We start from the raw sequence: 27,667 nt of genomic DNA, 5'->3' as shown, positions 1-27,667 counted from the left end.
GATTTATTAGTTTCATTTTGCAAGTTTTACTTTAGGAAGGGTGCTAATATCATGTATTATGACAGTTCACACTGAAAGCAATTTTCCATAAAAGATGTTACAATGACCCCTATGGAACTTGTATAATTTCATAGTAGATAGTCAAGTGCACAAATAAACATGTTTACAAGAGTGATCCTGTTAACCTGGTTCTTGCCCTCTGAAACTGTTATGTGCTGTTTGTGGAATCTTAAAATTAGTACAATTGTTGATATTACTTATGTTGTTTCTGGCATTCTGCTTTAGGAAAAAAAAAAAGCATATTTATCATTTAGCTTTGGTATAATCTGCAATAGGTTTTAACAAGTAGAATATATTCCAACCCCTATATTTTCCACAGCTGTGAAGTTTACAATGATGTAAGAAGTCACTTTATCAGAGAGGAAATATTACAGACACATAAAAAAAGGTGAAGACCCAGTTTTCTCTTTAATCCTCTGGGGGTAAGCTATGAAACAAGCAGTCAGAAGAGTGAGGACTCAGTGTCATGAGTGGTGTGCATACTTGTACAATAATACGGGCACAAAAGAGATTGTCGCCTTTAGTACATGAGGGTCACTAGAATTTATTATTATTATTATTACCTTTTTATTGTTGTTTTTTTTTTATCCATGCACTTTTATATTTACTTGCATGAATTTACCACAGGTTCATAGTGGCCTTTGCCATTTTAATGCTTACAGAGCCTAAAGCTTCCAAAATGCCTATCTGGCCTGTACATATTTCATTAAAAATAAACTCTATATAATAAATAAATATATAAAATAAATAAAATGTTGCCTTTGGAATTTCTATAAATAAATTTAACTTTTTATTTTTATTTTTTTACTAAGAGGTCTTTGCTTTAAACTCAGTGGGGTGAGACCCAGAGAGCGATTAACTGAAAAGTCTCTTGTTTAAGTAAGACTGCACCCTCCATGCCTTTGTAAATGCAGCGTACACTTGAGCAGGCCACCAGCCAAAAATCCTGATGAATCAAAGTATGGCAGCTATGCTGATATATGACGAAGTACAACTGATCAAAAATTTAAAAGCGTGTCTATTCCCCAGCATGCATCAGGCCTTCCTCCTCCTCCTCCCCTTGGCTCCTCTCTCTCGCGCTCTCACTCCCATTCATCCTCTCCCTTTCTCTCTCTCTCTCTCGCACTCACTCTCTCTCGCTCCCTCTCGTACTAAATCAAGCGAGTGGGCATAGGCTCTCCTCCAGGAGGACAAACCTTTAAGTGCAGAACAAAATCAGCATGTTCCATCCAAGCCTCCATCATACATTATGCATGCGACAAAGTTTGGCAACAGTGGAGCTGATGTGATGACACAGCTAATCAATAAGAACCCACCGCATGAAACCTTTATAGTGGTTACTTTTTAAGGGCTCAAGTGAAGGAATTGTCTTTGTCAACTTTGGCTTAAAATATCCTTATATAGTTCCGGTACTTTCTCAGGGTCCACTGGTCTAGGTAAAAAATGTGTAAATTTTTGATGCCGTTTAGTCCTAGTCCCTTCTCTTGGAGTCCCATCTTTATTTAACGCAACGTAGTATCGTCTTCCAGTGTCCACGTGTTTATATAGATTTGATGAATATGTGTTATACCAGTTTTCTTCAAACTGCTCTCTGAATACACACTCCTGGGTTAATTTTTCCTATGGAAAGAAAAGAAAAAGCAGTAAGGAGATAGACAGACACAAAAATAAGCTATTTTTTAAAGAATTACTATTTTCACGGCTTGAAATCAGTACCTTCTTGCTCAATTCATGAAACAAACCATTTCAATATTCCCAGTTTTAGCTAAGTAAAGCTGTATTGCTGGGTATTCCATTAAGCAGTAACAAGGGTGGATAACTCTATGTGAAGCAAAAATTATTCTCCAAAAGCCTCGTTGCCCAAATCAAAACAGCAACAACAAAACTGAAAACAGGTATTTTAATTTCTGATCATTCCCAAGCAGCTCACAAGACGTTACTGGACTTGTGTAACTAATTGCTTCAATCGTGAGTGCACACATTCGAACAAACAGACATAAATAAAGAAAACTAGAACTGATTTGCAGGGATGTAATACAATTTAGGGCCTTAAAATCTCTATGTCCTTTTATTGCATGGAGAACTCGATGCATTTCATTAATTTAAAAAGATACAATTTACTACCCTTCATTTGGTTTAGTATTTGTATCACAGAACCACAACCCAAGAGAGCTTCAAACAGGAGCACAGACTCCACGTGCTGAGACAAAGTTAGGCAAGGAAACTCCTCCAGGCTTGTTTTATTACAGTTGTCTTCGTGTCCTGTCCTACTGATGGGACCCACTGAAGACATCAACCATTCATCAGATCCCCCTGCCACAGACTCCCACTCTTTCCAGTTCACCCACTTATTCAGTCTGTGTGTACCGCTCTACATCCTTTTGGTCTAAATAGATGGGGTTTGCTTAAAAAGCAGCCACCTGATAACCAGATTCATTTTAGGATGGACTCACACAAGTGACTGAGCAAAATGACTGGAAAAAAGGTGGTGAGCTCTAGCATGGGAGAGCTGATGGAAAGCTGGGAAAAATAAGCCTGGGAATAGTCTTTTCAGCTGGCACAAAAAAATACAATAATGATAATTTAATACATTTTTTCATAACAAGAGTTCTCACTTGAATAGCACTCACATCGACCAAACCCAGCTTCCAGTTGAGGATCAATTTCTAATTATTACAAAGCTCCACACAACGCAGACTTCTGTGCATGTGTTTTACAGATATTAAATCTTAAAACAGTCCTTTTAGATAGATACACAGAGAAGGGAAAACGGAGACCAAGGCCCAGATGCAGCAAAGCATTTACGGCACCTAAGCCATAAATGTGTGCCTGAACACAACTAAGGAGCCACAGCTCAAGCTCCAGTGCCCCTAAGAAGCCGCCATCCATGGCTTAATCCAGGCGCTTCCCAAAATGCACCATCACCGAAGCTTGCAGCTTGCCCTGGGGGCTGCAGGCGCCTTTGGGGCCACCTCCGCTGCTCGGGACTCAGCTCACAACCCTTTCCCAAAGTGACGTGCTTCAGCCCAGATGTTTCGCTGCTGCTTTGCATGGCAAGCACGCTGCTCCAGGGGTAGAGCTCTGCAGCCCACCGGGGTTGGGGACCCAGGTCCCAGCCGGGTCCAAGGAGCCCTATGCACCTTACAGGAGTCACCCAGGAAGCATCCCACGTGGGGAGAGCAACCCCTGCACAAGTGGGGAGAGCTGGCCAACAGCCCTCTGCGCCCCTACAAACTGGGTACTGGGCTGCAAAGCCAGGGTCCTCCTCAGTGCCTAAAGGTTTGGGACTTGGAGGTTTCTTCTAAATTCAACCCGTGGCAACTCCAGTAGGCAAGAAAGGCAGCAAGTAAGCAGCTCCTGACTTCCCCTTTGGTGGGCACTGGGAACCTCATCACCCCCTCAGGAAGGAGAAATCCCCGACAGGACCATGTTTCGGATGTTAAATACTTGAGTATTCACTCCGGCAGCAGCCATGTCCCTGTGTGGGCCCAGGTGGCTGCGGCTTGCACAGTCGCAGGAGGAGCCTGTGGTGAAGAAGACGGCAGTCCCATCCCTTGCACCCTCTCCTGTGGTTTGACCAGGAGACTTCCCTCCCTGCAGGTCTAGCTGAGCAGCACGTGCAGAGACATGAGCACGTGCGCAGGCCAGCTGTATATAACCATTTATTTTAGAGGCGTTTCTGACTATAACATTTTTAATGTGCGAAGTAGCTCAAACACAGCAACACTCCATACTGATTGTAGGGAAAAGAAGCACAAATCTGTTTACATTAAATCCTTATCTATGGGCCAGATCCTGCAACGTCCTATTGATAATTGCCTGTATGTCCTTTGACAGCTAGAAACTGCAGCAGCAGTGAATATTACTGGACCTCAGGAGCAGCTGAAAGTTACACACATTACAGTAGCCCCCTTGTACAGCCTCAGTGTACAAACTATTATAAAGACTATTCAGCTGCTATAAAGATTGTCTTTAAGTACAGCTTTCATTAGTGTTTTCTTTTGCATGAGGTTTAAAATCACTTTGTTTCCTTTAAGGCAGAAGCAGATGCTAAGGGCTATTATATGCTGGGCCTATAGGTCCATGGGGAAAGAGAAACTAATTCAGATTGTTTTCCTGCTCTCAGAAGGCAATAAGATCACATGACAAGCACTGCAGAAGCACTCCCTGCTAAAAATAGCAACATTTTAGGAAGATATTTCAGTCCTGTCTTGAATTCATTAATTATTCACTTCATCTGCATTTTTTTTAGCATCATCATAAATTTCTATCTTTGCAAGAACAGTACTTCCTCGTGCCCTGAAGGAGAAATTTTAAAATAGCCTCTCTTTATCTGGCAGGTTTGATGGATCATGACAGTGCTGTGGTACGCTTAACTAGCAGACCTTGAATAAGGGGGTTTGCATTGTACTGCGCTCTGGATGAGTTCAATAGATTTCAAGCTTACAAATTCAATCTTTATTTTACAAGCTTATCCTGTTTTTACTTTTCATCCTCTTACAATACAGCCACATCTCTTTTGTCCTTCATCAGAATTCTCATCAGAAATTCATGTATGGACAGCAAGCAAATACTTCAACATGAACTTGACAGAGCAATCAGGATGCAGGTTCAGATATGTAGGGACACTAACAATCACACTTTCAGAGAACTGAAATAATTTCTTTATAAATTCATCAAACCGTTTCCTTCTAGGACACCTAGAAATTCTGGTTGTAATCAGAGACCACTGGAGTAAATCGGTGTTGGTGACTTTGGATCAGGCCCTGTAAATAATGTGGGGACCAAAATCCCAGCATATCCTTCTTCCCGTGCCCTGGGAGATCCTTATGATAATGGTTCATCTAGTACCATAACAGACAGAAACCAATACCCACTAGGATAGTCATCTATGTAGAATCAGAGAATCATTTAGATTGGAAAAGACCTTTAAGATCATTGAGTCCAACCATGAACCCAACACTGCCAAGTCCACCACTAAACCATGTACTACCACAACACTACTTAACACTAGCTTACACTGATGTTTTGAGCACACATGCCTTTATTCAAGCCAGAAATAAGCATAATACAGGGGTGAGGCTGGTCCATCCTGCCAACAGGCACCTTCTTGCCTCACCAGCTTAGGATGGGAAAGTCTTGCTGAAAGCCAGCTCTCCCAGTATGGGAAGCAGATGGTGTTTCCTGATCACAAGTGGCTTGCATTTCCCTTTCTGGCTTTGACTTTTAGAAAGACCCGTATGCACAGTTGAAAAGCAAGATTTAGCCCTAGAATACAGCAATTTTTGCATACTTTTATTCTAGCAACTGACTTCTCTATCATTTTTCCAGCGCAAATATTTCCTTGCACCATACTTAGTGTCAATAGACATCTTTGTCGAAGGCTGACACAAATACCAAACATACCCAACTGGAACAGCTATGGAAAGTAACTTGCATTCCTGTGAAAGGGGAGGCTGCCTGCCTTGATCAAATCATTTAATTCAGGGGCCAAACAAAGAGGTGACCTCAAAATTATATAAATCAGATGTTGCACCACATACCACATGTTTTCTGTGAGGACTGTTCATAGAGTATTCCACTACAAAGTGATTGATTCTCATTTTACTACATTTCCACGCTTTACTTGTTTGGGGTTTTTTTAACCTGTTATTTAACTCGGAACATTCAAATAATTGAATTGTGCAAAGATGCACATATCACAAGGGCGGAAACCCAAGGCAGGTTTAATTCAGAAGTCTGCTAATGCCTGGTCAGTGTTAGCAAGCCCAGAAGCCCTTTCCTTTCCTACATTCTCCACCATCTAATCAGGGAGAAAAATAATTATGTTATCGTATTTCCAGGTAGATCGATTAAAAGTGAGATTGTAAATTAATAAAGTACATAGTTACAGCCATCACAATGAAAGATTTGCCAGCTTGTTTAAAAATAGATATCCCTGTGAAGCAGCTAATTGGAAATAAATGGAAATAGGCAAAACACATGTACACTGCCCAGAGAATGGTTTCATGACTCTAAAGAATGGTAAGACATTTGTGCTGCTTAGTAGTTGAAAGCACAGTACAGGGTCCTGTATAAAACACATCAAAATTCTTTTTTTCTTTTAAATAACCTTACAGAGCTAAAACTCTAATTTATTTTGTAACCTGACAAAAGAAAACCTCTTCAGACCATCATTCCTAAAATCACAACAAATACATTTCATGTCTAGCAAACTATTCTGTTCTATGCCACATATAGTTTTCCCTTTTGCAAACCGCTACACTGATTCAAGAGACACTTCACAAGAAAACACCTAATCCAGAAGTCCAAACAACTATTAACAAGAAGTATATCTGATGTAGTCAGCAATTCCTACATACCTGCTGCATGTTATCACCGTGTTAATCCACCCTGTCCTAATAAAACCATGTTTAAATATATAGTCTCCTAAATAACTTCATGCAAATCCCTCATTATGGCTATATGACGTTAATAAAAACTGTGTATGTAGTGAAGAGAAACAACAAAAAAAAACCCTATTCTCTTCCGAAGTGGTTTTCTTTGCTGTTCTGCCTACAAACACATTTTACATGCAGTTGGCCCTTCCCATGCTGTAATGCAAACAGCCTCTAGAACATACTACGTTCAGCTAATAATTAACACTCATCCAGAGTTGTCATAAATAAAGGTGTAGTTTAGCATTTGCTGTGGTGTTGCCTGATCTCCCATGCTAAGCCTGTTAGTCTCTGGCTGGGTGGACAACCTCCAGCCACAACAAGAAGCCAAATACCGGTGTCCGAGCAGCGCCACTTTCCTTTCCAATTTAGACAGCAGTGCGAGGCAAGCCCTGCACATTGAGTGTCTGACTTGGTGAATGTCACAGAGTTTTCTTTGAACAGTTTCTCCAAGCAGTGTTTTTTCAGAACGCTTTGTTTAATAATTTGACAGAACATGGAAAAAAAGAAGGAAAAAAAAAAAGTCTGCCAAAAGGAGTAGCTGACTGGTTTTTTGTGTTTGTGTCAGTGCTTCACCACGAGCACTTCAGAAAGACAGCAGGAAACCCTGCAGGGCCAGAAGAGAGACCAAGCACATAGCCAGGCACCCATGCTGCCACTCACATGCATTTCAAATTCCATGGCACTTTTTATAAGATGAGGGAAATTAGGCAAGGTGTCCTGGCAAAACCACAGTTGGGCAATTGCATTCTCCCTACCTGAGGTCACCTTGTACTTTCACAGAGATGGAGTATTCATCTTAGTTTCTCCTCCTAAACTTCTAGTTAATTTGTATAAAGTTTTTATTATACATAAATCCCCACTTACCAAAAAAAAAGTGTGACTGTTCTGTACTGCTGCCATGGAGCAGTTATGCGAGTGCTTAAAGATTATTATCTTTCATACAAAAAGCTTGTAAATTCCCAAGACCCAGCAGAACCTAGTCCCCTTGGGAGCGTTATCATCAAAAGCCGCAATAGCTACACAGACACAGACACCGTGGTGCTTCCACGTCCCAGTGAAGGCAATAGAAAAGCAGAGCTTCCTGAGCAAAGCAAGCGGACTCCAGCATCAACAATAAAATCCCAGGAGACTGTCAGTGCAGCAGGGATTTCATTGCTTCTCCCCTTTGCCCCATTGCCCCTCTTTTCCTGCTCCCTTGCTCTCCACACCATCATGGACCTCCTCTGGAGAGACCAGACTGGGATCCAGCACTACGCTATCCCAGGGTTGTTTACAGAGCTCTTCTGACATGAGCTGCAGGAGGATGAGTTGCCAATTCGGCCTCCATCCATTTTTGCCACTGCCAAATCCACAGCTCGTGGTTTTACTGATATCCACTCCTTTGAGATTTCAAGTTTGCAGCATCTGTCAAGCTTTAAGCATGCCCTGCCCGGACATGAAATCATTATAAGAAGAGCAACCCCACTGTGCCTGAGCTTGCATCTGCCAGCACAGGCTGCCTACCAGCAGCCATGCTTATGTTCATAAAGGTTTGATTTAGATCTGCCCAGCCAAGTGCATTAGATGAAAACTCATTTTCACCTAAACACCTAGGGTCTGCTCGTGCTGCTGTTGGAAGTCATGACAAAGGTCCAGGGACAGGCCTTCCATTTTCTCTGGAAGCTGAAGACCTTCCTTCTCCGTGCCACAACGGAGCAGGACCAGGACGAAGTCAACTCTTAAAAAACAAACAAACAAGCAGGTGTGTTGCCCTCCCTTCCGCGCCAGCAGGACCGGGCCCACACTGTGCCATTTACTAGTTACACTTCTGACCTCTATTTTATTTTTGGTTTCCCTGGCACAATCAAGACCTGCAGTCATCAATGTTATCTAAGCATCTAATTCATAACGCTTGGCTGAACCCTTCCAAGAATCAGAAAGCAAGGTGGTATGCAATCTGATATGGGGGCCGGAGCCAATTTTTAAAGAAGACAGGAGAAAAGTTCCCATCAGCTTCAATGGAACTTGGATCAGGCTTGCAATGATAAAAAGGCAACAAATATTTTAAGACACTAAAAGAACCATTTCAGGCATGCTCAGATTTACTGAAAGCTGTAACTTGACCTACCCCGCTCCTCACTCCACAAATTCTCTTCTATCAAAAGACAACGTGTATGTCAAACCAGCGCTGTTATCCTACAGCTACACACACACTCTTTAGCCTGAAAGACTAGTTAAGCTTTTAACTGAATAGAGATTTTTAAATAAAACATGCTTTCCTTAAATACAACTAAGATGGAGCAAAGCATCAAAGTGTTTTGTCAGTATTTTTTACTTTGTTTTGTGGTTCTAAGCACAGAATGCCGGGTTAAAGGAAAGATAGCCCTCCTTCAGCAGAAAGTGCTGCCTTTTGCAGGAGCAGCTAAACTCACACGCTGAAAGACATCGTAAAGTGGGTGATAAAAAGTACTTAATCTGCATGAATCTCTACACTCAGTGAGTACCCCCCAAACTGGATTTATCCATCGTTAGAGAAGCACCTTATCCCTCAGCTACAAGGTGTCATCATAAAAACAGCAGAACCCTCAAGGCCCTTCATAAAATGCTTTGCCACGGGGACCAAATAATTATAATACATATGTAGTGACAAAAATGTAGGCTATAAAAGTACTTCATGTTTTATTCTTTCAGCAAGATGATTTGGTCAAGGAGTGATGAACAAAAGCCTGTCTCTATATTTTGTTACTGATTTTATGTAAAGCTACCTGCTAGGTACTAGCTCAGAGGACAGGGACATTACTGACCACATTGTCATTCTGGATGGGGGTCATCAAACAAACAAAGCATCACACGCTATCACATTTTGGAAAGATCCAGTCCTCCTCACTGAAATGCCAAACATCCACTGGAGTCTTGGAAAACAATAAATTTGCCAGAGAGATTTTAAAATCTACAGTGCTTTGATGGGCAGTACAGCAAAGGGTTGGTACTTTACCCGGCAGGAATCGATTGCATATTCAGTTTAAGTTGTTTAAAAATGAGGCCTTTTAATTTCCCACCTTTTTTGAACACAGAGGAAGACCAGCATTTCAAAGAGCTGCTGCTTAAGAAAAGATGTCACGTTGGCCCTTTTAGACAGCAACGCTCCTCCGTTGGCAAACATTTCTCGTAAGCGGTCTCTCCAGAGATGACTCTTTGGACACCTCCCCCATTCCTTTTCCCAGAGGCAATCCCACCATAAAGTCATGGATCTACATATACAATTTTTAGTATTTCACTTTCTTCCCTAAGGTTTCTCAGAAAATCCACATATCTTTGGTGTTGCTATGCCCTGACTGAGATTCTCAGCGATACAGCTGACCTAGCCTTCGGGAAATGCTGGAGGAAGTCGGGTGGCTCTGCTCCTCCGCGAGCCCCCTACTCCTCACACACACACACGCACATCAGTGGACCTGTCTTTCAATGGGTCAAACTTTAGCCATGCAGTTAATTTCAGCTTTGATGAAAGAAGTTGTCGATCTGTCTGAAAAAAAAAAAAAAAAATAGCTATAACAACTTCAACAGAACTGGTGATTGAAGAGCTCAAAGACCAGGCAGTTGGTCTACCAGGTACCAGCAGCACACAGACCTTCCAAAGAATTCAGATTTGTAAAGTATAAAGAAAAAAAAAACCTGATGATTTTGTTTAAACTTTACAACATTTGTATATTCTAAAATGACTCAAAGGATTTTCCTGAAGTCTTCCCCAATAAGTTTCCTGTTCTGAGTCCAGATTATACACTAGACGCTGTCCTAACAAAGGCATCAGCAGGCCAAAATCCCCCTTGCTATGCAAAAGCCATAAACATTTACATGTTAAAAGACTGTCTTTAGGTTGCAGATTCTCAAGGGCAGGAACTCTGTCTAGATTTAGGTTTTTAAAATGATGAATACAGTAGAGCTCTTGATCGGGGTCTGCTGACAAAACCATAAAATTAATTGGTGGTTTTACAGGAGCAGGTCCAGTCCTGATTCCATTGAAGTCAATGGCATTTCAACCGTAATAGAATCAAGTCAAAATTTTTCCTGAGTCATAGTTGCCTCCATAATTGTGTTAAGTTTGAAGAGCAAAGTTTAGCAGATTAAAGATGCACAGCCTGGGCCAGACCTCAAAAGCATGCAGCATCCACACCAGAAGCCAGGTTTTTCCTCAGCAGCAATCATGGAACATGAATATAAAATCTGATCTTCAAATCAAAAGGAACAGCAGAGGTCTGCCTTTATAAAAGGAATGAAAAAGAAACCAAAGGGCTTTATAAAAGGGGGGGAAATGCATTTGCACTGTAGCAAGCTTTATTTCTTAAGCTTTTTGAATGCGACACAAATGAACTGCATTACCGCACATCACCAAATCAGCCTGAGCACATTCAAACTGCAAAGCAAATCTCAACCTAGTCAAAATCCCTAACAAAGTCCCTGCAGGGCAGACTTTTTCTACTCTGTCTTTGAAAATGATGAATGGTAAAGTAGGAAAGAGTGCCACATTCACATCCCACTGGCTCCTGAGTCAGAAACAGAGCACATCAGATCTTTATCTGATGCAGCGAATAATCCCCAAGCATATCTCAGGATATCACTGATGATGATGCTCTTTTAGCATGTCACTTCAACATAGTATTCTCAGATCAACTGAAGACACTGACCCTTTTCACACCTCCGTATCATTAACACAGCTAGCTCCAGAAATGTTCAGGGCTGCAGCGACTGGGGAGGTACACAACTGCAAAGAAGTGAATCTGAAGACATTCAAACTGAACATGCCCCACGCGTGCTCACTGGGTAGGATTTGGGTTTGCAATGCAGTTATGCCACTTTAACAACTGCCCGCTGTCGACAGCGTGGTACTCAACCTCTCTCCCATCCCACACTGCAGCTGATTCCCCCAGTGAGCGCTAGTACTTGCCCAAACAGGCAACAAGCCAGTTCAGGGAGCTAAATCAGCAGAGAAGCAACCCTACAAAAAGAAAGGCAAGCTTTCTCCTGTGGCTTTAGAACCCTAAATTAGCCTCCTAACAGGTCAGATGAGTGCTGATGTTGGAGCAAGGAAGGAAGCAGAAGCACACAGCAGAGGCAGGGAACCAGGACTGCCCTTTCTGGAAGGGAGTTTCTGCAAGGTGTTAGATCACCTTGGCTGCCTCTTCAAGCAGCACTTCTAATCTCCCATTTTTGTAAGAATACAAAATTCCAGACATCTTTAATTAGGGGAAAGCAAATCATTAAATTAAGGTTTGAGTAGGATCTTGTTCTACCAAAGCTTAGCTTTATATACATACACATATATATAGATATCATTTTTGTAGGAGATATTCTAATACTTTCCTGTCCCGGGCATGTAGTGAGAATCCAAGTTCAGCACAGAACTGCAGACCAAGGTAAGGAGATCACTGAGGGTTTTCTCTCGTATAAAATTATCCTCAGACCTAGTAAGCATCTGGAATGAAGTCCTCTGAGGAAAATCAAAGACCTGAGGAAAAGTGTAGTATCTATCCCACAAGACACTATTAGCAGGTGTCCTTCTTTGGTGACAGGTGTTATAATCTGTGAAACTCTGATTTAAAAAACAGACTGAAGCCTTAGTTTAAAAAGAACCACAATAGCTGCAGTTTCTCGCAGAGCTTTCTCCCATACTACCTGTGTTAAGCATATGGATTCACCTATCAATTCTTCCTACACCAGTACCGACATCTCAAAAGACCTTTCTTTTCTATAGAGTCCTTCATACCTTGCTGAGTGGGTTGCAGTTTCTACTCTCATCCCCAGCTCTGGTACCTGTGAGGAACACCATCTAACAGTACCCAGCTTTCAGCAGGGCTGCCCATCCAAATTCAGAGAGAGGCTATCTGCAAAGGTGAAGTAGATGAGGTTGTAGACAAATCTGCCCAATTAACTAAAGTTTCAGGGCTTTTCTCAGACCTACGCCTTCCACAAAGAAAATGTCCACAATTACAAAGCTGTTTCCTACCGTACAGTGCAGAGAGAAAGCATTTATTCTTTGTCTCCCACCTCACTGCAAAAATTCCTCAGACCAGCTCAAAATCTCACTTCCTCATGACCTAAAACTTCCTCATTATCCAGCCTAAGCTTTCTTGTGACCCATTCAAACCAATTCATTCTTGTCCTCTATTTCAAGGACTTTTTTTCTCTCCTTGGTGTTAAACCTCAATATATTTACAGAGACCAAGAGCATACCCCCTCAGTTTTCATTCTGCAGGCTAAATAAGCCAAGATCTTCAGACTTTATCATTTGATAGTCTTTTCATCCCTCTGATCATTCCAGTAAGCCCTTTCTGCACCTGTTTCGGTTTCAATTCATCTTCTTTAACACAAGTGACCAACTGCACTTTGCATTTAGACTAGGTCCTACCAGTGCCATATGCAGTGACACTGATAGAGCTCTCCCTGAGCCCCACATGTAAACATTTTGGGCACTTTAAGTCACCAAGCCCCTTCTGTGAGGCTGCCTTCTATGCTGAAAATACTTCCCAACTTTGCAACAATTTCAATAACACACTACTACTTTTTTTATGCCAAGATATTTAATGTCCCTAATAAAAACAGGGAATAAAACCAGCCCAAGGACCAATCCATAAAAACTCCACTAATAGCTTCACTCCAGTCTAATACTTTTCAATACTCCCCATTGCTGTCTTCTCTTCAGTTTTTTCACCATCTATCATACAAGTCTTCTGCTAACACCCATTTCACCCGCTGTAGCAAATGCTCTCTTCTGCGAGTCATACCTAACACAGCCCTGCAGATTAGCACAACTGTATTTCCCATTTCTAGAAAAAGAAATTTCTACCAAAAATAAAACACTAGGCTCGCCTGAAACTATTTATCCAGCTTCAGTAAATTCATCTTGCATGTACTTCCAGGTCATCCTCTACTCTTTCATTTAGAAGTGTGTTCCTACGCCCTGAGCACAACCCGAGTCAGACTGATAGCCCTCCAGCTTCCTAGGTCGTGCCCCCAGCCAAACACAAACCGCGCGGCCAGAGGTCCACAAACACTCGAGGCTGGCAAACACCTGCATTGCCTCAGAGAGAAGCAAACGCTCCCTCGCCCGCGCTTGCTCCCACCTTTGCACCACAACTTGCCCTGACCTGGGAGGGAACCACTGTGGCTGAAGACGGCCCTTCTGCTTGGCCAGATTGTTTTCCAGTTCTCCGCTTCAATTCACCGGGCAGCAAAAGAAACACTTGTGCCAGCAAGAGGGAGGGGATGGATGGTTGGAGGGAAAATAGCCACTTCTTTCAGCAGTGGTGTCAGCTGCCCCCGCTCCCTTTGTTCATCACACAACAGGGAATCCCCAGCCCCGTGTTACCACTCCAAGGAGTCTATCAGAAATAGCGGCTAGCCCAGTTAGCAGCCACATTCAGACTATATTGCATTTACACTCCCGCCTGAGTACACCATGTTTGTAAAGACTCCTGTTCCCTTTTCATTTACATAGCTTAAAAATCTTTTGCCTTATATTTTACTATGTGTTTCAGGGCTCCAGTCAGCTTTGTTGCAGCAGTTTGCATTTTATCCCCGTGCTTCTACACCTCTAAGACACGTGCTTTTCTGCAACCTGCCCTTCTCCCATTCCTTGCAGACCCTCTGTCAAGCACCCACAGCCTATTAGTCTCCAAATCCTTCCCAGCAGTTTCACCCTTGCTGGGATATTGTTTCCACAGGATTTCTGCATCTCTGACAAAGTTTCAAGTTTCCTTCACATTCAGAGCCATAAGCACCTTTTTGAACGGGTCCTCTTCAAATCTCAAAGTTTGCCCTTTCAAGTTAGCTACAGGCCTGCTTCTTGCAACTCTTCTGCTTAAAGTGGATTTACTCAGGAAGACACGAGTCGCTGTAACTGCTAAAAGACACCATCGGGTTTTTGATCACAGGAGTGCCAGGTTTTCCTGAGCAATGCTGCCTGTGCAGAAAGCCTGACCACTCCTCACAACTCAGCCGCCTCAGGAACTGCCCTCTGTCTCTCCACCATTTGTACCATTTAGCAAAAGGCACTTTATTATCTTACACACAAGCAGAAGGGTGTTAAACCTGCTGCCGTAGCCATTATCCCTCCTGGGATTTGACCACTCTCAGCCTAGAAGTCTGCGCCTTCACTCAGGCAAATTGCATTTAATTCTCCCTCCAAAAGTTGTTGTGCACTGCAACTGTCCTGTTTCCAGGCTCACCTCAGCCACAAGTGCCTGCATCTACACTGATGGACAGATAATCCAGATTACTAAAAAAAAAATAAAATCAATCAATCTGAAGCATATGGAATTGCTTTAGATCAGAGGTGTTTAACACTAACAGGAAAGTGTGAATGATACTGCAGGGTAATTTATTTACCTGTCTTATTCTTAGATATCTGTAGTGACCATATACTTGGCCCAAATGCTTTTCCCAACATGCACCTTCAACCTGTTTTTTTTCTTCATGTTGTTTCCGTGCACCTTGACCTACCATTTGAAGGGCTGAACAATTCACTTCCCTTATTTGCACAGGAACATAAAAGATATTTTTAGAATGCAGCAAAACATATCCTTACCTACACCAAGCAATTTTCAGTAAACTATGAAAAAATGTCCCTTTTTTGTCAAAAAAAATTCTGTTCACCCTTCTTTGTAGCTGCATAGTCCTTCCAGGACTGTGCGGACCCAAACAAAAACACAAAACACTGCAGGTGCAGCCCTGCTGGGACAATAAAGAGGCATATCGTCACCTCCCCGCACACTTACTGGGAAAACATGTTTCTTCAAGGACAGTACTCTCTCTCTCTCTCCTCCTCCACCCCCTCCCCAGTAGTTTTAGGAGCAAAAGGCAGGTTTAGTGTCACAAAACATGGGGACAAACAAGTTTTCAGTTAATTTTTTGAAGGACAGTAATTTATTAGCCTGTTATAAGCAGTCAGAAATCTCATTTTGCTGCACACACGCTGTAAGTTTGAAACCCAGGCATGAGGAGCGTCCCTCCCTGGCTCCAGATCTGGGCTCTTCGGCTCTGTCCCAGGTGCTCTGTGGGCACATGAAGCCTCTGTTTCTCTACCCTCCCCTCGCTTCTCCTTCCAGGCACTCCTAGCCCTCTCTCCCTTCCCCGACAACTCCACCATCTCCCCTCCTGTCTTCCTCCTCCTCCCTGCACAGCTCCCCTTGTAGCTGCTCCAGATCTTCCAACTCCCAATTTTACTCCTGAGCATCCAGCCTGAGCTGCCCGTTGCCACCTGCCAAGGACACAAGGAGCAATGGAGACACCAGCATTTCATTGAATCATAGAATGGTTTGGGTTGGAAGGGACCTTTAAAGGTCATCTAGTCTAACCCCCCTGCAATGAGCAGGGACATCTTCAACTAGACCAGGTTGCTCAAAGCCCCCTCCAACCTGACCTTGAATGTTTCCAGGGATGGGGCATCTACAACCTCTCTAGGCAACCTGTTCCAGTGTTTCACCACCCTCATTGTAAAAAAATTCTTTCTTGTGTCTAGTCTGAGAAGAGGAGTGGGGCAGGTCCGTGTCCATGGGAGATCAGTGGGGCAGGGATGCCAGCAGTGGGATGTAGCACAGCTCTCTACTGCAGAAGAGCCTGGGACAGCGAGGGCAGCTGAGGCGAGGGTGTCCCATGGTCCTGCTGTGCTCAAGGTAGCACAGGACTGCCTCAGAGGACAGCCTGCAGTGCAAACAATGGGCACCTCGTGGCGTGGGTTCTCATCACTGCCTGCCATGTGGGTGCCAACTGTTGATATTCCCAAAGGCAGCGGTGCAGGGCAGCGTGAGGGTGCGGACAGCCCATGAAGGCATCAAGGTCATGGGACTGATCAGAAAGACTTCCCTCGCTCCATGGTATGGCACTGAGGAGCACAGCTAAGACACATTTGCTAACACTCTTGCCAGAGGTGTTGGCAAGAGCCGTTTGGCGCTCGGGAAGGAAAAAGGTCTTCGTGTCTCATCTTAACACCCTTTGGGTCCTATCTGTAGTTTGGATTTTTCCTCCTCTCCAGTGACAAGCACAGTAGCTGTTGTGAAACATGATGAGTCATAGCTGCAGGCTGCAAGGGGAAGGCAAGGTAAAGGGAGAGCAGGAACAGAGCGAGACGGGAGGGAAAGCTGCTGTCACTAACCAGCCTCCAAGTCATTGCTACGTAGCTACCACTGGCTTCTCTGCAGTGCCACATACATATATCTTCAGCTTTCCCTGGCTAAATCCGTGGGATGAGGAGGAACTTGAGAACAGCCACCCTATGTTACACATTGCTGCCTGAGAGCAGCATGAGAGTCACTGTGCTCTTTTAACCAGAACATGCAGTAAGAACTGCTCCCTGTAACAGTGGCAAGTTGGGAAGAGTTTGTCAGGCAGCTAATCTAGGAGGAAAGCAGCACTTTGAGAAGGCCAAGAGGAACTTGTCTGGATCAAGATATGCTGAAACTGCCTTTACTGTTGCCTTTCATGAAAATTGGCAGCACTCACTCATCCTGGCTGCTCTGCTTCACCATATGTCCCATCGACAGTGGCACCACAAATATGCCGGGAAAAATCTTCCTGTGCCAAATGTTTCAAACACAAATATAGAAGGACAGAAGTCTCTTAGGTCGCTGATTTGATTCACACCTAATATATTTTTCATGCAGTAATTTGAATATAAATATGATAGTGTCATAGACACAGGGCATCTATTCCGGCAGTGTCAAGTGCTACAGTACTGAATGCCTGCAGAAACACACCTGCTTAGATCCACAATGCTGATGTAGAGCAGGACCAGGTATTTCTTAGGTTGCTATTCAGTTGTGCTTGGGAAACAGTTTTCCCACCTTAGAAAACACATTCAGAGCCTCATAAGTGTACCTGCTCCATGACAAAGCTGGTGCTATTCACGGCCCTTAGTGAAGAAACCAAGACAGAGGGACCCACCTCCCAGCACAGGCAGCACAAGGACAACTTGCTGGTGCTACAGAACAGTTCAACCCAAGTGACCGCTCCACTTAATTCAGGTGAAAAACCTGAACCTCAGTCTATCACATATCAGTCTCGAAACTAATTTCAGTTAAACTGATCTTCTCTCTTGCCAGAAAGATAATTCTGTGCTGGATTGTACCTTGCTTCTGGTTCAAACTGCAACATTTATTCCCATCAGAGAACTTCATTTTCAATTAATTGCATTATTTTTATCAAAACCAAAAGCAAAACACTGTCACTTAAAAATGTCCAGCCAATTCTACACAAAAATCTGCTCTGAGGCCTGCTTATCTCAGTGTTTCTACGAGAGCTGACAGTTGCTGAAATATAGGCACTAGGATTGCTAGTGTTGACAAGGCTTTAAAGCATCATCACACTGAGTAGCCATTAGAGGTTATATTTCATTGGAAGTAATGTAATTCAATTACCATCACTCTTTAGTATGCCCCATCTCCGGAGGCTGACAATAAGCCATATCATCCATCAGATTTTAACCTGAACTTTGCATTCTGGCCCTATAGATTGCCAGGTCTCCATTATGAATGGCTTCATATTTTTAGCGTCATTTCTTAGGGAAAAGAGGTTATCCAATTATATTGTATATCCATCTGCCTGCCTGTCTATCCTTCCTTAGCTTTTCAACCAGTTTCAATCAGGAGGCAAAGGTCTTCAAGAATATTAAGTTCCTATCAGTTTTGCAACTAATCAGAGGCAGGGTAAAGAAGAGAAATCATTTGCACGTCCCACTTGGGAGTGGTGAGCTATGTAATCCCTGCAAACTGACAATCCGGTGAGCACGGACAGCTAACACTGTCTCTTTCTCCATGCAAGAAACACAAAAGGCTGAGGAATTTGTGTTACCACAGGGACAGAAGGTCAGGGAGAGCCATGTCTTGGACTGTGAGACACAAACTCCTAGGAAAGCAGGCTCCTTTAGAACTGCTGTTCATGGAACAACTATTTTATTAACGCTGTGAGCTTAGCAATTTACAAAGAATTTCTTGTGCATATTTCTTCAGCAAAGAATGTTTTGAGTAATTCACTCTGACAGTCAAACATTCTGCAAACACAAAATATAAGTTGCACAGAAGAGTGATGTAACATTTGCTTTCCCAAGTCTATGCATTTAAGCTCTACCAATAATCACATTTTCTTTTTCTGAATATCTGAAGTGTAGAGTAACTGATTCACTGTGTTTATCTGTTTAAACGATTACTCTTACTGATGATTATCAATGTTACTGATTCATATTACTGTTGTTGTTCTGCCTTTTTGCTGCCTAACTGAACCATAAAAGTACTCATGACTTCACCAGTTCTTTATCCCATTCATTAGCTGCACAAGGATTGTGATTTATGACAACTTACTCACTCCTCACAGGCAACTTGTTTACATCTGTCATTGCATCCATTCCCTTTCTCTCTTCCTCTCCATTCTTCCAACCTTTTCCTCCTCCATATTGCCATTTATGCTAAATCCCTTTTCTTTGGCCTTTCCCACTCACTGGTTCTCACCATCTCTGCATCTCCCCTTCTCCCATGTCCACACATTCTCCATCCCAGCCTTGCCCCTCATTCTACAACCTCTTTTTCTGCCTCCCACATACACTGTCGTGATCTGTACCTTCTGGCTTCCTTCCCTAGCCTGCTCTTTGCTCAGAAGACAGTCCCCTTCCCCCCTCTACCTTCCCTCTCTCACACAAAATGTTACTAGAAAGGGATCAGTGAACCTGGATACCCCTATAAAAACACTTCTGCTGGACCTTCCTGGTCTCGCTTCCTCACACTTCTCCATGGATCACGTAGATGAAAGCTGGACTTCCCTCTTACTCATTCTGTTTTCACCTGCCCGCTCATCACCATCTTCTCATGTTTCCTCCTACTCTCGCTGCTGTCCCACTCACTTCCCTCCCCACCCTTTTCCCAGTTACCGTTACTCCCCTCTGACACAGGTATCTTCAGCTACACCCAAAGCCACTCTCTTTAACTCCTTTTTGAGTGTCTCTCTTTGCAATGTTTACACCATCAGTCGACCATTGTCACCTTCTCCTCCATGCTTCTAATGAAGCCCAGAGGCTGAACACAGCCTCTTTTCACTTTAGACACTTGCTTACCCTTCGAACCTGCCATCCTTGTCCTCAAATACAACTATTTCTCTAGTCCTTGTCAACTTTGGAGGCTGATACTTTACTGCTAGAAGAGGTTGCCTTCTACTATTTGGGGAGTTACCTGCTCGATTTCAGATTCCCCCTGCCCACGATCTACCCAGGGTGTGAACCCCAGTGTACGTCAGATATCTCAAGTATTCCCAGGTAAGGGTCACATCGCACACACATGCACACACACTCCTCTGCTGCAAGACAGCCCACGTTGCTGAGAACAGTCACCCATCAGCTGCAGGTAGGCTGGTTTGCCAGCCTAACTCCCACATCTGAAATACCAAGTTTTACTCCTCCCTCACACCCGTTACTCACTCCTGCTGCCATCCCTCAGGGAGCACCAGCTGAACTTTCAGGACAAGACCACCAAACCTCTTGCCCTCATTCCTATACTTTTTATAACTTTTATCCACTCCTATTTCTCATTTTCTCATGCACATATGCCACCCTTTACCTCCCCCTCTACTTTTTGTCAATTCCTAGAAAGCTCTCTGCCTACGCACAAAAGGCAGCGACTTTGTCTCTTTTCAGGTCTCTACTGAAAGGGCACGTTTACAAATTTTACAGTACATCCTTTAGTCTTCAGTGACCAGCTCTGGCCGTCAGTCTCCATTGCTTGTATCTAAATTGTCGTCCGTCCGCATTATTACTCATTCCTGATTTTGTCACCTTTTCCCTCTCCCATATTCATTATACCACCCACAGGGTCTTGTTTCGAATTACACTGCAAGATATTTAGAGCAGAAACAGTGCTCATACAGCACCTAGTGCAACAGGGGCTTGTAGGAGCTAGCAAGTATTTTTCCCACAGAATGTAAGGATCATGACTGCCCAAGGCCAGTGGGAACTTACCGAGCCGTACAGTTCCCCTTTCTCATTCATTCCAAGGTAGAGTCCACTGTCGACTCCTCGGATGCTGACCAAGCCCACTGCTATACTGATAAATTCCAGTATACCTATAAAATGCATGAAAAAACAAACAATGTACATATTGTTTCCATTGAAAGATCTTTTTTTTCAGATGCGACTGATCCCTGAGTGACAAGCAGATATTTTGAAAGGTGTTTTCCCATTTTCAGAGTTGTTTCGAGGAAGATGAGGAACAAATGAATATATCTTAAAGTACAACGCTTGAGCAGTGAAGTCCTTTGAGTCTCTGCTAGAATGATGTATTGCAGACAGCATTAACGTACCAAATTAAAAGATTACTCTCAATCTTTCTCATAATTTCTAAACACAGATCTGAAGCTCAGTCATATTCTGATTTGCACAACAAATAATACATTCAAAGAAAAAAAACCCAAGTTTTTAGATTGCAAAAATTAGCAGGATTAAAGAACCTATGAAATTTGTCTTGCAAAATAAATTCTGAAAAAGTACATTTGAATCAGAATTGTGAGATAAAAACAACGTTACACATGGAACCAAAAGATCTACTTCCAGGCATCAATGAATCAGGAATATGGGGAAAGATGTACTCACAGTATGATCTTCCAGAGGCTTGAGAAACGAAAATCCTTAGTATAGTCCAGAGTCTCACACATTTCTGTCTAGATAGTAACCATTCTCTCTGGTGTGTTATTTTTTACTCATCTCAAATTCAAAAATTAAAATATTCTAAACCTAAGTAATAGTGTATTACCAGGTATACTAATAGTAACAGCAAGCTCACACAGACATTTGTGCACTAGAGAGAAGAACATTTTGCAGAGAAGCACTGCTTCTGCAAAGCTCCTAGGTTCAGCATCAATGTGCACAGTACAGCAAGTATCTGTATCAAATATCAGCTCATCTGGTTCCGAGGGTTTGGGGCGTTTTGGCAGCCTTCCCTGCAAATTGCTTACCTCTTCCATGAGGATGCTACCAGCCAAACCTCGCATAAACCTGGAAGTCTTGTGGAAAAAATGGAAATTGCTTCCTATTTGGGAGCGCTCGTATAAGACTGGAATGATCTCACAGGAGTTATCCAGCAGCGTTCAGAAGCACACTGCTGTGTTATGCTACTTTCTGAGCCACAAAATAAAGCGCAGAGTAGCATTTTCAATATATTTTGTGAATTTTCATGTCTAAGCACACCATGTAACTATTTTTAAAGCTTATTGGAAACTATATTTACATGAAATAATAAAAGTATAGGATGTGTTGAGCCTCACGTGGCCAATAAAAAAGAACTTTCATGGATTTTTTGAACAATTAATTTGGCATCTCCCACAAAAATAGTTGTGCACTAATCAATAACAGGCATGAATCACATAAATCTAACACAGCACAAGTTGAAGCCAATATGGAAAATTTATAGCCAAGCTAATGTAAAGATGAAATGTATTCCCTGTAAGGGACTATTGATCATTACCTTATATATTATTCAGTACTACAAACACCAGAGTCTTACTGCTTTGATAACCCTGTTTTAAGGCCTGGGCATCTTAAGTTATTCTCTACCTATGCACAAATAAAAAATACTCGGAGGAAATATTTAGTAATTATGGATTTTTTTTTTTAAGTAATAAAAAGTGGTAGCATGCTGTTTGTCTGGTATATGTAGTATCTCAGATACAATCGATCCATTGAAACAACTTAAACATTCCCATTATATCCGGACATGCAATACTTCCAGATTTCTTACTAAGGCTTTTTCTGTAAAGCTTTTATGAAACTATCATATTACCTGATACATATTACCAAGCAATTTTAACTGAGGTTAAATCTTATGTTAAGTGTGTATTATACCATACTATAGCTAAGTTAGTAAGTCTGGCATCTTTCACATCAGTATAAATGTAGACTTTAATTGCTGTCCTCATTTCAAATATTTGGGTGCATGCTGCTTAGTGTGTCAAAAGAACAAAAAAGCACTGTCACATCCTATTGTAATTGCAGAATATGAATTTAAGGTACTTGGCAAAGAGCATCCACATATTCGAGATCAGAATAGAGACTGATTTTGAAATATTCAAAAGCCTATTCACAGCAAGTTTTATGTGCCATGCTGTTAAGTCCTTCAAGAGATTATCTGGAGCCAAGCATGCAGTCTTACACAAGTCTTGCCAGTTTAAGGATTGCATGATTTGGCCCAACACTCCTGCGAATATTTGCACTGTGTAGTTTCTACAATATACAGATAGTAGTTAGGACCTGAACCAGATATTAAAATAGATATTCCTCTTCAAAATGAGGCTGGACCAAACAAAAATCAGGACAGCTCCAAACTTTAAAAGCTAGGGCCCTATTTATAGCTAAAAATGGGGAAGAGAAGAAAAGGAGAGAGGAAATAACTGTCTCAGTACATGGGATGCTGAATATCTTCTTGTCAGACACTGAGCATTTTCCTCAATGAAACCGCTTCAAGGCAAAGACCCACTCCTCCACAAAGAGGTTAGGAAGAAAGTTTTGGGTAAAGTTATTCCTTACATGTCCACATCAGCCCTTCATGCACCTTCTTGCACATGATCCAACTTTGACCGTGCTGACTGGCAGCAGGACACCAGCCTGACCGTGAAGGCCAGTCCTGCTCTCCTGCCAGGCTCACAGGAGAAAGGAGGTGGGTCGTTCACACAACCTGAAATTTTAACTTTCATCTAGTTTAGCTCTGGTAAAGAACAGACCTACAGAAGCATTTGCCTTGGCTTTAAGCAATGAACATCTCCGCAACTACACATCTTCTTGTTGTTGTTGTTGTGCCCTTTGCAGTTTTTGTCTTTGGCTATATATAGTCTCTCTTTGTATTGCTGGATTGAAGCAGTTTAGCTTCCACTTAGCACCCTAACACACCATCAACGAATACGGTAAACAAGCATCTCTGCCAGCCACTTCCCGGAGAAGCAGAGAGAAGGGAAGCGGCGGAGGACCCGCAGGCAGAGCGCAGGTCGCTGGAGCTGTGCTGCCGTGTATTTAACAAGCAATCATTCACCCAGGGAAGAGCAGAGGGGTGAGGAAAGCAGAGCCCTTCGTGGCTAAGAAGCTGCCGGGAGGTCAGCCCGGTGATGGGGCGAGGGCAGGGGCTTCCCCGGCGCCCCCCTGCCCCCGACGCCTCCCGCCCGCCTGCCGCCGGCCGGAGCTGCGGCGCTCGGCTGAGCAGAGCGCTCCGCCGGGATGCGTCCCGCCTGTCGCAGCTGTCACCGCTCCGCCCGCTCCCCCACATGATGCCAATTAAGAGACGGGAGCGCAGACAGCCACAGCCCCCCAGGAGGCAGCAGGGCCCTGCTTCAGTTTCAGGCTCTTACAGTGCCCTTGCCCCCCCCCCCCCCCCCCCCCAGCCGCCCCGCATCCCCTCCCCTCTGCAGCGCTCAATAGCAGGGGAGACTGCGGGGGCTGCTCGGGGCCCTTCCCTCCCCCTAAAACCTTGCCCCCAATTTCCACTCCCGGGGGCCAGAGCCCTCCGCATGCATCACACGCACACACGGCCCCCTCCGCCCCGGTATGCCGGCTCCCCCCGGAGACAGCACGGGGCGGGGGGCAGGCCCGGCACCCTGCATCCAGCAGCAGAAGGGGCGGGCGGCCGCAGGGACCCCCCCGGCCGGAGCCGCCCCCCGCGCCCTCCCCGGCGCTGAGCCCGCCTCGCCAGCCCGAGAGCCGGAGCAGGCAGGGCGAGGTGGAGAGGCGGGAGGGCGGGCGGCTGCGCGGCTCCCGCAGATGATGAACGCAGCGGTTCCTTGTAGCAGCAGGTCCCGGGGAGCGGAGGTCACCTGCTGACAAGCTTTTTTTTTTTTCCTTTTCCTGCATGCTCCTATTTTTTTAATGCTGTGCATGCAGTACTTGTGCTGACGCACAGAGGCACGCCTCTCCGCTGTTACAGAGTTCCTGAATTTACAATGACTCTACTGTCTAGCAAATGCCCTAGACTAAAGGAGACTGCATCAAAAAAATTTCTTTTGTGACCCAGGAGAGATTAGGCTTTGATCACCTGAGATCGCATTACGGGGGGGACCGAGCCGGGCTCTCCCGGGGAGCTTTTCTTTTAGAGATGGACATCTTGCTGCAGGAATTGCGAAATGCCAGGGCTCCCAGAACCGGGCGAGTATAGACACACAATATGGCTCGGTTTATTGTATGCAATAGGCACACATCCAACATAGCATCACAAAAGAATTACTCTTATCTGATGTCTCTCCAGAGGTGTGTGCGCGTGTGTGTGTGTGTGTGTGTGCGGGGAGGGGGATTCCCACAGGGCAGAGCCCAGAGAGGCGCGCAGCCCCCGGGGGTTTCTCTTTGTCCTCCTTATTCCTGGAGGAAAACTTCCTTCTGACTCGTCCCCCCACATCCACACACACACACACGCAGGTTTCCCGCACAGGCTCAGAGGCGACCAAGTTAGCCCGCTCTCCCCCGAGCAGCTCCCGAGTTGGGATGCAGAGCTTCCCAGGACCATCAGAAGACTTTACTATCACCAAAACCCAAATAGCATCTGCTATTCGGTGACCTCCCGGCAAACACAGCAGCAATGTCACGGCACCGATACAAAAGCACCGAGATCCCCTCCCCGCCCCGAAATAAGCCGGGAGCCCCAACGCATCCCATGGCTTTGCCATGCCCGGTCTGCCCGACCCCGGACCGAGCAGGGGCATCACCGGCGCACTCCATGGGAGAAGAGTTATCACAAGGGTGCATCCCAGGGAGGAGAGGGCGATCAAACCGAGAAGGAAAAAAATAAACCTATTTAAAGCCAAGGCGCTGCAAGGGCTGGAAGAGCTGCCCCTCGAAATTGCCAGCTTCCTGCAACTGCGGCTGGAAAGCCATTTTTAAAAATAGACGCCGCGAATAATGTGGTGACCGCCGCCTTGCGAAGGGAACAGCTGGCGGCCCTCCTCCGGGGGCGGCGGGGCCCCGCGGGGTGCCGGCCCCCCGCAGCCCCGGCTGCCGGTGCGCGCAGCGGCGCGGCCGCCCTACACCTGCCGCCGGCCCCGCACCCCGCACCGCGCCCGCCTCTGCCTGCCCGCCGCCGCAGCGGGCAGGGGGGAACCTGCGGCTGCGGCTGTAGTTCGGCAGCTGTGCACGGCGTCTGCCTGTGTCAAGGAAAACGCCTAGATGCACAGTTCCCCCACTCCCCGCACTGCGCGGCCGCCTAAAACACTTCCCGCACTTTTTCTCGCCAGCAAGCGTGGATGCTGCGCCCCCGGGAGAGCCGCGACGCTCCCCGCCCGCCCCGGGGACCCCGGGAGGGCGGGCGGGCGGCGTGGGAGGCAGGCAGAGCCTGGAAGCAGCGTGAGAGTGTCAGGGAGCAGCGGCTGGCGGGGGATGGAGGATAAACCTGCGACCATGCGAGCCTCAGCCCTCTCCCTCCCTCCCCCCCCCCGCCCCTTCCCTTCTGCGCCCTTTGGAGATCATCTCCTACAACACCGGCATTATCTAAACAGCTTCACAAAGCAATAAAATACGGTTTAGATATCGTTCAACATCTGGCATTAAAACACGAAGGGAGAAAAAAAAAATCACCACAGGACTTTGTTTTTACGACCGAATTTAAGTGCTGTCAGGTTGGTTCACTCACAAGTTAACTCCTTCCAACAGCTGGGAGCGTGGCGAGCTAACCTGGCATATTTTCCTCACCCCTCCTTAAAAAGGATCAGCTCATCCAGGCTGTTTTAGTTACTTTCGTACATCGAATCTGCCGGGCCTTTTAACAGTCTCCCTGGCAGCAAAGAAGCTCCAGGCCCACTCGACTCGCGTGTGCGTGTGTGCATGCACAGGCTCTTAAGGGTGGCCGAAGCCGTGAGCCCTCCAGCCCTCGCTGCTGAGTCACAAATAGCGTCCCCTGGAAATGAAACCCGGGGAACGGATCAATCTCTTGCAAATTCGCTGCCAGCTTGACACGCCACATAGCTCGGGAAAGGCAGGTTTTGGTGCAGGCTTCCCGGCGGGTTACGGGTGAGCAGGCACCCCACCTGCGCCCCCGCCTTCCCGGGGCGCCGGGCACCGGCAGCGCCCCACGGCTGCGGGGTGCGGGGCCGGGCTCGGGCGTGCGGCGAGCCCCGCTGCGGATCGGCGGGCGCTGCCGGTGAATCCTCGCCGAGAAGCGAAATAAGCTGGGTTTGCAATTCAGGCAGTTACTAGGGCAGGTAATCGGCAGAGAAAACGAAAGAAAAGCCCTCGTGAATTTGCGTACAGGACGACAGCCACTCCCTTCAGGAAACTCGGTGAATTTTAAATTGTAGTGGTTAATGATTAAAAACCCTTTAAACTCGCGAAATCAAATCATTCAGCAGAAACGTCCCGAGCAAAAATTCCACCACCGCCACCACCACCTCCCAGTACGTGTCTGCTCTTAAGCAGAACTTGGGGCTACACAAACATCGCCACCAAACACCCGGCGACTTCGGCGAGGGCTCCTGCTCCGCTGCGGTGGTGCCGCTTGTGTACATCTGCAATCCCGGACACGTTCATTTTTTCCCTCGGCGGATCAGCCATCAGCACAAACCCCCCTCCCCGCCCGCCTCGCAACCCCCGCCGTCCCCCCGCCCGCAGTGCTGCCCCATTATTTCATCACATGACCACTAAAGGGTTAAGGATAATACCTACCAAATCGGCTGTGGTCTTGCCTGGTTCCCTGGATAGTACCATTGGGGAAGATTTCTAAATGAAATCCAGTCCTGCAGTATAGCTGCCTCCGCCTGAGGATCCCCTTTAAATGGTCCAAGTCCGTGACCGCAGGCCCCCTGGGTAGCCCACCTGCCTCAGACTGACCCAGGTGGTCACTTAACAAAACCGGACTATCCACCGGCAAAACGGGCACATTCCCAAAGGGTACTGCATCCTGCACACCGAAATAGTTCCCAACTTCACCTAAGGGAGCCATCAGAAGATTCTGCTTTTAGAGAATAAGAATAAACAATAATGATGGTGCCAAACCCAGGAGATACAAGATTAGGTATATTCCACTCCTCTCCCCTCCCTAGCGCAGTTACAGAGAAAATGTTCTTTCTTCAATCCATTAAATGCATAAATAAAAGTAATATTCTGTTTTGACTGGTACAGGTTCAAGGTCAAACCAGTTAGTCTAAGAAACCACCACTTTATACTCACACACTGACATATTTATAAACATATAGATGTG

At 45.1% G+C, this 27,667-nt stretch overlaps 1 protein-coding gene across 1 annotated transcript; it reads right to left on the bottom strand.

The window, feature by feature from the left end:
- On the bottom strand, positions 1-27,409 carry FGF9 (fibroblast growth factor 9). Its single transcript, XM_050907524.1, has 3 exons — positions 27,133-27,409; positions 20,470-20,573; positions 1-1,680 (listed from the first exon to the last, which is right to left on the bottom strand). The coding sequence occupies exons 1-3, from the start codon at positions 27,407-27,409 to the stop codon at positions 1,435-1,437; spliced, it is 627 nt and encodes a 208-aa protein (XP_050763481.1). The 3' UTR covers positions 1-1,434.
- Positions 27,410-27,667: the final 258 nt, after the last annotated feature.

Source organism: Gymnogyps californianus, chromosome 1, assembly GCF_018139145.2.
Source record: "Gymnogyps californianus isolate 813 chromosome 1, ASM1813914v2, whole genome shotgun sequence".
NCBI lineage: Eukaryota > Metazoa > Chordata > Aves > Accipitriformes > Cathartidae > Gymnogyps > Gymnogyps californianus.
This window is presented reverse-complemented; position numbering and strand designations above follow the sequence as displayed.